The 13,861-nt window shown below is 36.0% G+C and overlaps 1 protein-coding gene across 1 annotated transcript in view; it reads left to right on the top strand.

Moving 5' to 3' along the window:
* Window positions 1-3,670: 3,670 nt before the first annotated feature.
* Window positions 3,671-13,861, top strand: part of CCDC148 (coiled-coil domain containing 148) — a 97,610-nt gene continuing 87,419 nt past the window's right edge. Inside the window, exons 1-2 of the mRNA XM_025170299.2 lie at window positions 3,671-3,785; window positions 12,554-12,657. Coding sequence (XP_025026067.1) covers window positions 3,681-3,785; window positions 12,554-12,657 — 209 coding nt within the window. The 5' untranslated portion in view covers window positions 3,671-3,680. The remainder of the gene's footprint in view (window positions 3,786-12,553; window positions 12,658-13,861) is intronic.

Here is a 13,861-nt window from a genome sequence, read left to right as displayed (position 1 = left end):
TTAAAATGAGAGAGTTATCCAGGAGTTTGTAGTATCTTATCCAAATATATTATTATCAATATACTTGTAATAAACAGGTCAAGCATCTTGCCTCTAGAATCTGCTATAATCATGACAGATAACTCAGAGGAAAAGCAGAGGACTTAATCTATAATGATTTTATCAAATTGGTTATCAAGCCCTTTTCCTAATGTATTAGTGCCTGATGTTTCAGGTCTTTAACTACTTGAAAGGGCTCCACAGAAAATTCAGTGTGGAAAAACTGGTGATGGGAAAAGTAATGGCGGGGGGGGCGGGTGTCTATTGTGACTTTTCAACACAATGACCTTAATACAGATGCTATATTGTGATCAATCATATTTGTCCTGGCTTTTGACCATTGTTAACGTAGTCATGGCCCAAGCCTAGAGAGAATACTCAGAAACAATTACATTAACCATGCTAGTCATTTATTTAACTGGTGGTTCAAGAGAGTCACAACTGAAATGATAAAAGGAGCTAGTGTGGTGTAGTAGTTAAAATGTTAGAATTAGAGCCAGGTTCAGATCCATCCTCAGCTATGGAAGCTCATTGATAACTTTGGGCCAATCATACTCTCTTAGCCCAAACTGTTCAAAAGGGTTGTTGGACAAAAAGTTGGAGGAGGAAGTGCTGTGTATGTTGTCTTAAACTCCAGGAAGAAAGGTAGGATAGAAATCTAAGGAACGACAAGCTACATAAGAACAATTAGAAAACACCGACAATGCTTTAAAGTGGAGTTTTCTCTTAGTTTTCCAGTCCTGTGGATGTAAGGATTGCTGCCTTGATTTTGTTAAACATATGGATTAGTAATGTTTAACAGCTTAAATAAGAAAAGCGTTTCAGTAGAGTGCTCCATGATGTACACATCAATGTATAGAATAAAGCGCAGGTAGTCCCCAGGTTAAGAAGACCCAGTTTACCCATAGTTAAGAATGGAGCCTATTGTAGCGAAATTCAAGGTAAATGCACAATGGTTCAAATTCATTACGCAATACTACTTATACAATATTACACAATAATATTTTTCCAGCTAACATGCAAATTCAACTTAAGGACAGACCTTGGGAACAAAACTCGTTCTTAAACTGGGGACAACCTGTATAAGAGGAGAAATATACTTAGATAAAATAAAGCTCTAGACTGTTAAAAAATTCTAGGATATATTTTCCAGACATCAGTCAATATACATGTTACCTTTTGTTAATGTGAGTAACACTTTAATCATTCATAAACATTGAAATTCCAGTGGTTTTGACTCATCTTGAATGAGTCTTCAAGAAGTTAATAATCAGACTCTTACACTGGAGTGCAGCTTTGTGTCTGTGGTCTTATACTTGTAAATGGGGGTGTTGGGGTGAGTAAAAAACGCTCTGAAGATTTGTGAAGTTATTGGATGCATAAACCCACTAACAGAAAGGAATCCCTATATAAGGCTGCAGTGTTAAATATGGAATATGAGAAGCTTCAATTCCCTATTTTTATCTTCTCTGTGTACAAGTAACTTTATAGCTTTTATTTAGTCTTTGAATTTTAATATCATTGCAAATCACTGTATAAGGTTTATGATTTTTATTCTCAATTGAATCCTTCATTACTAAGGCTTTGATCTTAGGCACATGTATTTGGGGAAAAGCCTTATCAGATTCAGTGAGAGTTTGGGGCAAGTAAATATTAATAGAATCAGACAAGAAATCCTGTAAAGCTAACAGCCTTTATTATAGCCTTTATTACAGAAGTATAACATTACATTTGCCTGAACTTTTAATAAAATTTGTCCATTAGGGAAAAACATAGTAAAATATATGTACTCTAGGGCAGCTAAAATAACTGTCCTTGGAACAGATTTCATATCAGTAAGGAATTCCTTTGCAAAAAAATCAAGTGAATACTTTCAAAGGTGACTCTTTTTTACAAGTAATGTTTTTTATTTTTTAACAGTGTAAGATGAGTGGAAGAGACCTTCAAGGACTTATTACAACCCAGAGGAGTAGCAATATAGGTAAACTTTTAAAACATTGATTGTTCTGTTTTCAGTGTCTATATTTTAGCTTGTCTTACAGTGTTATTAATTATTTTAGTTACACAGAGATTATGCAGAGTTTATTATTTGTAAAGTTTGGCCTGCTGAATTGATTGCATTTTATACAGATGGATTCTAAACTGCCAATAGTTCTTTCACTCTATGGTGGATGAGAAAAATTCTTATTAATAAAGTTCAGTGCTGGGTTCAGCACTTCAAAAGGCTTGGAACCATTCATGTTTTTATTGCACTTCTGCACAGCTTTAAAAAAATGGGGAAGAAGAAAGGAGGGGGGGAAATAGTGTGCCCAATGAGGCTGATTTCCAAGCAACTGTGTTTAGGATTATGCTCAGCCTTAAATATATTGTTTGCTGATGCAGACTGGATAGTATATAAAAATGGGTATAAGGACATATGTTTGCTGTTTTCTATTAGTAAGTTTGGCAATTTACTGCCTTAAAATAAAGGCTGAGTTTGATATAATAATGTGCTTTGCCAGAATATCAAGATGTATAATGTGACATTATCAGATTGGGAGGAAGGTTGTGAAACATCATGAATTACATTTAGGGGAATTCATTGCAATACATCCTTAAGTAGATATGTTGGTATAAGTTAATTTTCTTTGAGCTAGTCAAAACCAATTTGCAAAATTGATTATCTGTAGGCTACTCCATTTCTGTTAGATGCTTTCCAATGTATATTAGTATGATGGATTTCTTTAAGGCATGTGTTCTGCTATTGATTGGATTGAATTTTAGCAATGCTTAACACAGATCTATTTAAGGCAATGGGATGATTGTCAGTACATTTAGACTAAGCATGAATAATTCTGGATCTAACTTTCTAGCCTTATTCACATAACATGCTAAGACAGAACCAAATATTAATTGTCTAAAGCAGGGTTATACAATGTTTCTTACAAGTAGGGGTTGGCATTTTTATTTATTTATTTATTTATTTATTTATTTATTTTAAATTAGGGGGTCTAGAAGTGAAACAGAAATACCACTGGGGGCAAAGCAAAAATGGCTCTCTCTGAATGGATTAGATTTTGCAGTTTTGATTTTGGTTTATTTGACATAGATCCTTTAAAATGTCTAGATACTAGATATCTACATCTATGCCTATAAGGTAACATCAAAACTGAGCAATTATGGTGCTGTCATCCTGCAGGTCTTTGGGGGTCACAAAACTGGGATTAGACAGCTGCATGCAGCCTGTAAACCACAACTGCCCATCACTGATCTATGGCAAAATGCTACTGTCTTTTTTCCCAGTTTCAAACAGGCGTCTTTATGAAGTTTTAAGTGTATGTAAAGTTCTAAGTAGTAAGTGATTTAAGTAATCCAATAATTAAAAGTTGAATGTTTAGGTTGTGTAGTTTGTTTTCTTCATATTTTCCTACCTTCAAGAGTACTTCCTCTATTTTTGTATTACTAACATAACGATTTTCATGGACTACAACTTTGTTTAGAAAAACAAACTGTATAGACAATGTAAACTTTCCTCTTATGTTATACTTTTTAAATTAAACCATTTTTATTCTTGTTTGCTTCAAATTTTGTTCTAAAATTCTTACAAACAATGGAATACACTGAATTGTTTTATGCCTCTACTAGACAATTTGGTTGTTCGCATGAAAAATGGGCTTAAGAGTCCAAAGTATAAACCTGTTGATTATGAACAACTCCATGCAATTACTGAAGCCAAGAAATTACAGTCTGCTAACATCCTCTTAAAGGTAAGTACCTATAAATCTTGATGGATGTTATGTGCAACTTCAGCTGTTCAAGAAAAACGTGCCATAAGATCTAGTGGGTAGTGTATGTTGAAGTACATCCTACTATCCACCAGGCAGACTGTGGAAGAAAATAGATAGTCAGCAATGATTGCTAATTAGTAACAGTATTAGTAATTGGATTGTAACACTCAGGTGAATCTTTTAAGAATGGATCTGAATATAAATAGCTTGTGCCATTAATCAGTAATACCACTTTGGTTGATGCTTATACAGTATATGCAATTTGTGAATACCAACTGAAATATTTTTAAATCTCCTTTTTCTTCTTTTACCCATTTGTTTTTTCTATCCCTCTGTTTGAAGCAGTTTATGAAATTATTAAACAATATAGCAACTTAGAGTAAAACTAAAACTTCTTTGAATTGAGGTTGACTTATGGAAACTACATGGACATGTAGTTCAACCATGGAGTTTCTTGGAACAATATGTGATTTGCCATTGCCTTCTTTGGGGGGAAGTGATGAAACATGTATCACATCATTGCAATGTACCTTGCATGCAGTGTCACAATGCATGTATGAAAGGGTAGAGTCTGTATTGTGACATCATGATGCACATTTCAGCAACAGACTCCTCCCTCCCTCCCTCCCTCCCTCCCTCTGTTCGTTCGTTCTTTCTTTCTTTCTTTCTTTCTTTCTTTCTTTCTTTCTTTCTTTCTTTCTTTCTTTGAGGTAAGGCTACAGGGATGATTACATCTGTAGAGCGTGACTGTTAAGTTTTGTTACTTTCTAGTTAACAGTAAAAATGTAGATTGTAAAAAATGTTTTGTGGACTTAAGTTAACTCTATCATTATTAGGATACTCTCTGCTGTTTTTTGAATCTTTATAATATGTCAAAAAAGATTCCTTTGGTTTTCACCATTGTATATTGATCACCGTAAAAGCAATTTCATTTTATTAAGGCATAAAATGGCTTCTTTGTTTTATTTTAGCATGTTGTGCAAACCTAATGGTTGTAATTAGTAAACCATGATTTGTATAGCCTAGCATTTAAGCCTAATCAATTGTGCCTTATTCAGCAAATCTTAGGTAATTCATGATGATGTATAAACCCCATCTCTCTCAGCCTAACCTGGTCTGTCCCAAGCTAAGTAGCTACTAATAATAAGTGTTAGCTAGCCCAAGAAAATACAATCAAGGAATTTTCAGTACAAGAACATAGTGACATTTAAAACTGCTTCTTTGTCACTGTGAATTGCACATTTATTTAGCCGAAGGTAAATGAATACACAAAGAGCCTAGCCAGACACTGGTCCATTTAATCCATCTTTCTATATCACACAAACAGCTGTATTTTAGAAGGTCTCAGCATTCAAAATTGCAGGGTTGTGTTGCTCTAAACAACAATATTACATTTAGTTGATTTATTCTTAATATTTACAAATAAGTGGGAATTGCCATGAAATGTTGCAACATGGATTGTTCCTGTTCAGGGTGCCAGTTAGTGAGCCGTATCCTTTTCCAAATACTCCATTCAGTTTCCAGGTTTTCCTCCACTCTTCCCCTTCTAAGAATCCACCAACATGCTATGTCTGTTGTGCATGCTTGGTTCTTACTGGGCAGTTTTGGAATTGTTTCTCCCCTTAGTTTCCCTTCCTCTTTACAAAAATACCTTTTTTCATACATTTGGAAACCTGAGCTTGTTCATACCTGCCTTTTGTGCAGCGACAATGCTGGTTTGACGACATGAGGACCTCCACTTAGGAGGTGAATTCACAATGAGTTAATAGGCTGTTCTAGTAAGCAGCTATTAGCTTCTATTTAAGATATTTCGCCACAGCTTTTCATAAAGAGGAATGCTTAAGTAGCTTAAAATCTGAATAAGCTATAATTAGCAATCACAATATATGAGCCAGTATGTTTCCATAACATGGAGAGGTCAGATTGCAGTGAAAATAAATGTAATGTGTAAACAGGAAAGAGTTTGTCCCTTAACTTGGGTAAGAAAAAACAGTGACCAGGCAATTGTTGTGATTGCTTAGCTATTATGAATTGCAGCACAGCAATATGTGGGCACGTATGATTTAGTTTATAGTTCTTTGTATATCCCAGCCAGAACTCTTGCCATTGATAACAGTCTAATCTTGTTAGGGTGGTCTCACTTCTGCTATAACAACAGCTCTGATACCCAGCACATGAATGCCATTCAAATGCATGATATTGAGGTATTAGGAAAGTGGGAGGCTGCAGATTACAGCAAGTTCTGTCAGTTTCTCAAATGGAATAGCTGATAGCACCCTTCTCTCTCTTTCTCTTTCTCTCCCCTTCCCTTAACACACACAGCCAAGATATATAAGTTATTTTGGCACTTGAGGCAGAAAATGTCGCCAATAATTTCTCTGTATATTGGCAGTAAAAGGAAAACAATACTAAATTATATAATAGTGAAGCCACTAGCTTCAATATTAATGAAAGGTCAGTACTGTATCCTAATAGAGTAGAAGAAACTGGAAATAGCAGTTGTTTTCAAACATGTGCTATTTGAGAAAAGCTTGTTAAGGATTTTTTGTTCCTATATTTCTAGCCTTCCCTGTTTCATTGCTCACGTGCCAGCATTAATTCAACCATCTATCCACACAATCCTTCATTTTCAGTTATTTCACATTCCCATTCAGCACAGGGGTAGTTCCACAGGCGATTCTCCTTTTGGGAAGTTGAGAACACAGTGGATTCAACAATGGTATTGTCTACTGATAGGTGTAAAAAGGGTTAGAGTGTTGCTAAAACATAATGGAATATTATAGAAATCTATCTGGATATATGGCTGGTGTGGGTCTTCCGGACTGTGTGGCCGTGTTCTTGAAGTTCTGTTTCCTAACGTTTCGCCAGCACCTGTGACCGGCATCTTCAGAGGGCAGGAGCACAGACAGGAGCAGTTCTCTCTGTGCCCAGGGTGATGTGACCCTTTTGTGGGTATTTATAGAGATCTGGGGGGGGGAAGAGGGGATTGGGTGTGTGTGTGGGGGGTTGGGTTACTGATCCAAACCATCTTCAGACCCACCAGAAAAGTACAAGAAGTGCTAAAATCAGCAAAAGACAAAAGGGATCCCCTCACCGCCGCAGGAGTATACCGCATACCATGCAGTTGCGGGCAAGTATACATCGGGACCACATAACGCAGCATCCATACCAGGATAAAAGAACACGAAAGACACTGCAGACTACAGCAACCAGAAAAATCTGCAGTAGCTGAACATGCTCTCAAGCACACTGGACACAAAATCCTATTTGAAAACACAGAGATACTGGACAACAGCCACTATACCAGGCTATACCGGGAAGCCATTGAGATTCACAAACACCAGCACAGTTTCAATAAAAAAGAGGAGAGTCTAAAAATCAACAAAACCTGGCTACCAATCCTGAAAAATACAGCCTGCAAAAGGTCAATGAACTCAGCTCAACCACCAGGACATGTGAACAGTTCCCACAGAATGAACTTGCTAATCACCCCCAGCAGCCCCTCGTTAGCAATTCAATAGAAGAAAAAACCCTGCCTAATCCCCAGGAAGATACACACAGATTCTGACACCAAAACAAGCAGCCACTCAGTAACCCAACCCCCCACACACACCCAATCCCCCTTCCCCCTCAGATCTCTATAAATACCCACAAAAGGGTCACATCACCCTGGGCACAGAGAGAACTGCTCCTGTCTGTGCTCCTGCCCTCTGAAGATGCTGGTCACAGGTGCTGGCGAAACGTTAGGAAACAGAACTTCAAGGACACGGCCACACAGCCCGGAAGACCCACACCAGCCATCGTATGCCGGCCATGAAAGCCTTCGACAATACATTGTCTGGATATATATTTGTGGTGAATTGCCTACTGCTTTTTCTTGGAACTGGGAGATATAATTTATTAAGGATGTGCAAAATCTTCCATCCATAAACCTTTCTATGCATGGAAAAGCTGTTTTGGAGTGGTCCATGCCCAAGCATGAATGCTTCAGAAGTTCTGTTTAAGAGAGAGATCAAAATGGGGCTGTTTTGTTACAGATATGAAGCAAAATGTGTTGTTCTTGGTAGAAGTGTCTTGGGTGTTCTATTCTGTTTTAGTGGCTCTGATTGGAAGATCTCTTGCTCTTGTACTTTGGGTATTATCTTCTGAATTCTCCTTTCTGGCCAAATTCAGGAGGGGGCACCAGCCACGTGCCTGCTACTCTTGGTTTAGGTTGGGTAGATGGAGTTTTGGAGCATTTCAGGAGTATGTGGCACAGTAGTGAAGTTATTCTGGCTCTAATTGCCATTTGAAGCTGACTAATGAGTGAGCTATGAAGGAGGAAACATCTTCAATGGATCACCATTCGACTCAGCACCAGACTGTTGTTTCTAATGGGGTGTTGGTGACTAGTGGTAAGTACATGGTAACGTGTCTGCTTGTCTGCTTTGGAGGCAGCCTGCATAGGCCAATTCCATTTTATTTAGTTTAATGGATTTTTTTTTTAAATTTCAGTGTTGATTCAGTCTCTATACAGTTTCTCTATAGTAGTCTTGAGAATGTATCTCTTTTGCCAGGATTGATGTAGTATTTCCCTTATAAATTGTCACTGATCCCCTTCCTGTGCTTCAGAGACAATCACTATGCTATATATGAAAGATCAGCTGTATCAGCCCCTGAACTTTGATGTACCAAGCCAGTACCAAGTGTTTGAAGAAGCTTATATACATAAATAATAAAAATCCAAGCATGAGAATTTCTCCTATTTCTGGTTTTTAGCTCAAGTGCAAAACTGGCATAGCAGGAAATTCTGAGGGAGGAAGTAAAACTTGTACTGTTGCTTCTTTTTAGATGCCTGTTGGAAAGCAATCTCTTTTTCTAGATCTTCTCTGTAGGAATGTTCAATGAATGGGTTTTGTTTCTACTATTTTCTTCTCCTTTTCCATCATCTCTGGCTGTATATGATATTTGTATATATTTTTTACTTTTTGGTTTTTAACATTATGTATTCTATATTTTGTAAATCACTTAAATATGCTTTTATAGCGGAATAATAATAATATTGCTAGCTCCATGAGTTTTCATTTCATAACGGCCTCAGCATAGTAAGATGCATCCATGCGTTTTCCACTGAAAAGCAGTTGAGATGAAATGTGGAAGTGTATTATTACAGAAAGGCATAGTTGCAGGAGGATGTTATATTTCTGTCTTTCTGCACTGAGCAGGCTATACAGAAGGATAAATAGTAATTAAATATATGTAGGAAACCATTCTTGGTTTTCTAAATCAATAAAATACTTAAAGTGCCTTTAGATGAGTCTTTTATTGTGCACAGAATTTGATAGGATATCTAGATAATATCAATTTCATTGTTAACTCTTCTGAATTTCTCACTGCTTTTTCTTTTTCTTTTTTACTTTGCATTAAAAATCCATTAAAGAAGAAAAAATGAAGCTGCTGCACCTTGTCTTTTTGACTTATGGTATTAAGAGCCTTCTATCTGAAAGGACTTTTTCAGATTTGGGGTATACATCATGAAAACTAAAGGATTAGCTCTTGCAAAAAGAACAGCTGTATTATCAAAAGAAATGACAACGGAGGAAGGCTAGAATGAATATTTCCTGCATTTTAAAGTTTTCTTCTAATGATACATGTAGTTGGCACATACTATTTATCCACGGATGGGCAGACCCAAAGGCAGCTCAGCACGTGCAAGCTTTAAAAGTAAATTCTACTTCTTTTTAACAAATCTTTTCCAGTTAAGGAATCTCTAAAAACTGTTCATTGTTGAAAATAAGTTGCTACATAGCACAATAATAAAAAAGTGGCATGTTGTAAGTTGTAACAGAAATCTGTAGCAGACATATGAACAGCGATGAGTGTAGACCAAGTTTTCTAAAAATGAAACCAAGAGTTCTGCCATTCACACAAGAAAGTTTAGCGTATAAAATGACAGATGGAGACTGATAATCCCTGTTGCCTGAAAATCAAGTATGTAAAAATGCAATTCATTTTGTTTTTGTAAAACAAATATATATTAAAACAGTTAATGATCTTTTGATCTCCTTAACATAGTTCAATCTGTTTCTTTTTTTTAATTTTGGAATAAAATAGTGTTGTATAAATACAAAGGAATGATAATAGACAGTTTTACAATTTAAGTATTTCCCTGTCATCTCCTGATAACTGGATATGGCTTCTATTTTCTCTCATCCAAAAGAGCTAATCTCAATAGACTTATTCCTTATGACAAATGAATGCCAGGATGATAGTAGTCATGATAGCAATATAGTCTGAAAGAACTATCCCATCTTTGTTCAATAAATGAAGTATACAAAATCTATAGATCCATTGTTGTAAGGCAATCTACTGCAATTTTATCCCTGTGGAAACTAATAATTCTTAATAAGGTGTGAATTCTAGCTTGGTTGTCATATGGATCCCTTCCATTCCTGTTATAAAGACATTCCCTTCTGACTCTAGATGCATATGCTCCTTGTAAAAATACTTACTACAGAAACTAAAAGACTTAGATCAAATCAAGTATGATATTAAATGGACATTTTCCATACAAAGGCAGCTTGTTGCAAAGAGAGAGACATCAGGTAGGCCAAGTACTTATATACTCCAGGTTTATTAGCAACCATTAATTTGGCTGTGATTATAGAAGGAAGCTTGTATAGAAGAATTTGGTGGATATGAACTCTTCTTCCCCATCAGTGTCTATTAGAGAAGCATGACTGGATCCCTCCTAATGTTCTTGTTTGAAGCCAAAGTGAAGTTTTTGAAAGATATAAGTTCTGCCAAGTTGATTCACAATAGTTCTAGAAACAATTGGAATTACTATACTTTTTTCACCACTGTACCAGCCACCTAACTAAAAATAGCTCGGATGAAAGCAAAGGTGCTCTTGTAGTTTTGTGTGTGTGTGTTTGGAGACCAAAATTTTGTTGGAAAGAAGACATAAGTCTAGGAAGAAATAGTGCGGGAAGCCAAAGAACCGATATTGGTGGACTGAGAAGAAGACAAGCAGAGGCAGCTAAAAGTGGCCTGAGAGAGACTGTGACTCACCCAGCCTGAAAAAGGAATCTGGAAGGGAGAGGGAGAATCTGCTGAGAACTGGGAGACTAAAAAGGCTGTAAAAACCTTGACTAAAAGTGAAAACAAGTTAGTAGCTAAAGTGATTTCAGCAGTACTTAAAGAAGCAGCTGCAAATATTAGCAGAGACTGTTTAATGGTTTGATTCAGTACACAAAGCTTCAAAAAGCTTAAAGTCTGTGAAAATAAGGCAGTAGGGCTAATAAGAAAACTTGGTGTAAGCAGAGTAATTTAAGCAGAGAAGTGGAAATATATTGGTTCAGGACTTAATGTTAATAAAACTTGTTTACCTGTTAAGCAATAAATATAGCCGTGCAAGAGTGAAACATATTCCTACTTGTCTTGTTTGTACCTATACCATTCGAAATGAACCCCCGACAATAATATTCAAAACTTCTATTATGAGAAAATGGAATTTTATTGACAAATAAAATGCTGATCTTTGGATCATATTGCCTATTTTCCCCCTTAGGTCATAATTAAAACAAATAGTTCAGATTTAAATACCTGTGGAAAGACTTTGGCAAAACTCTGTGATTATATTAAGAGTTCCATTCAGTCATATGGAAATATAGTAATACGCAAGCAGGACGTTTACTTTGCATAAAGTACCACCAAATTATTGAAAAATCACACATTGTAATGTGTAGATGAAGATAGGCATCTAATACTTTTGTTTTCCAAGTATGAGACCTTGGTAAACAAACAAAATAATGGCTCAAGTAAAGAGACAAATGTTTGATTAATATATTGTTCTAGTCAGTAGTTAATCTGTTTTGGCTTAGTGTGATGCATGAATCAGCCTTTGTGGTCGGTAAACCACAGTTTATAGTTTAATGCGTTGTGTGAAACAGATCTCCATAGTTTGTTCAACTATGATTAAACCAAGCCATGACTTCATACAGTGTGTGAACTCTGCCTAAAAATAAGAAACAGATTGTTTCTTAGCACAGGGTCAGCCCAGTAATTTGTAATCACCAGAATCAGGCTCCTTTCACACAAAAAATCACTTTTGATTCTCCAACATTTTTCATTAATCTAACTGTGCTCTGAGGATGCTATAATGGTATAACTGCAAATCAGAAAATGACATATATTTCTGGGTGGAGCTATACCTTCTGTCTAATCTGTGACTCATGGCTATCAGTAATTGCACAGTTCATTTTATATTAACAAAAATACAAAAATACAGAATTTACTATGCTGCTCTAATTTTTTTTTTTTTTACAAGATGTGCCTACATTGATTATAATAAGAACTGCAATTTTAAAAGCAATACTGTATTTGGGTATAAGTAATTTTGTTTAGGTTCCCTATTTTCTGCACCTGGGCATACTTTGCATCTGGCAGAAAATGAGATAGCTAGAGATGGTTGGTATGTACATTATCTTGGTTTCTTGAACAAGTGTTCTTTAATAATAGATATGAACCATTGACTTTCCTTTAAATTCATTTAAATTTAAGGTGTTTTTAGAATATTGTTATTAATAAGGCCTTTTGGCAAAGACACAATCTTGAAAGACATTGAAGATATTAAATGAATATTTATGAACCATTGACTTTCATGGACAAACTTAAATCCTGTTCAAGGTTAGTTATGTCTTCATAGAAGTCTCAACAACATTTATTATTCATTATTAATAACTATTATCTTTAAATCTTTTACCTAGATTAAAAAACTAGAGCATGCTTCACAAATTAACAAGGAACAAATGCTACTGAAACGGCATCACCAAGTGTGGTGGAAAGAGCACAAAAGATTGCACGAAAACAGGTAAGAAGTGATAAAGCTTAATAAAGTAATTGAAAATTTGGTGATACAATGAACAAGACCTCATATGCAGAGTCTGAAGGACAATGCTCTTTTGGATAAGACAACCCTTAAATGCCAATAACCCCAAAACAGTTATGGTACTAATCTGTGGAACCAGAAGAATGGAAAAGCTCTCTTGGGGAGGAGAAATAGATCTGATTGCACCCAGGGCTCAGGCCCATTTGTATGGACAGAGTGGACTGCAAGCTGGCCCTGGTAGCTCTAAATAGGTTGGTCAGGGAGAAGTAGATCTGAATAATTCTGGCAGTTCAGTACCAGTAGAGTTCCCACATGAAGGAAGAACTGGGATAAGAATCAGAAAAGCCTAGTGACCCAAAAGCCATCGGATCATACACTTTTCAGAAGACAATGAGGTCCTTAATATTTCAGCCTAGTGTCATCTCCGCTTGCTTTCCAGATTTATATAGAGAATAAGGGAGTGGGCCGAGAGTGAATTCATGTATCACAATATCTCCCAAGGAGGTTTGTTTTGTTTTGACTTAATATTTTTGTGATCCCAGTCTTTGTGGTTTGTCAACTATATTTTTTGGCTTAGCAAAATGTATCAACTCTGCAAGTCAGCTCATGTACTTTCAGAACAAGGAAAAAATATTTGGAAAACGTGCAGAACAAGGCAACATCCTTTTCCAGGCAGGAAGTCAGAGCTATATAGTTCACATAGGATAGTGGGTATTACCTATGAGAAACTGATGACACAGGATAGGCTGAAATATAAAAAATTATGTAGCAAGAGAATGCTAAGTTGAGTCAAATAGAACAGAGTAGTCAGATTCTGGAGAATTTGTGGTTTGTTTACTTGTTTGTTGTCTATTGCCTGAAACTTAAAGGACCCCAGATAGTTTACAAGACTTACATATAAAACACAACAGAAGTCAATATCATAATTAATTGAAATAGTAATCCAGTTAAGTTTCAATTTAATTTAATGTTAAAAATAATAATTCAGTAATTTATTGAATATGGCTTCACTGGTTATAATTAATCCCTGAAGACTTTATTGGAGCTGTAGGCAAAGACACCTGGAGGGGACCTGGTTGACTTCCCTGAAATAGAGAAATGAATATAGAACATCAGCATTAATAGTGGGTAGTCAGACTAGGTACCAAAACTTGGCAATAAGGATTAAGGTCCACCTTAGAGATAA

Source organism: Python bivittatus, unplaced genomic scaffold, assembly GCF_059951505.1.
Source record: "Python bivittatus isolate LINGU-HERP-01145 unplaced genomic scaffold, Pbiv_v1 ctg000480_np1212, whole genome shotgun sequence".
Taxonomy (NCBI): Eukaryota; Metazoa; Chordata; class Lepidosauria; order Squamata; family Pythonidae; genus Python; species Python bivittatus.
The sequence above is the reverse complement of the archived record's forward strand: the minus strand, read 5'-3'. Positions and strand labels throughout refer to the sequence as shown.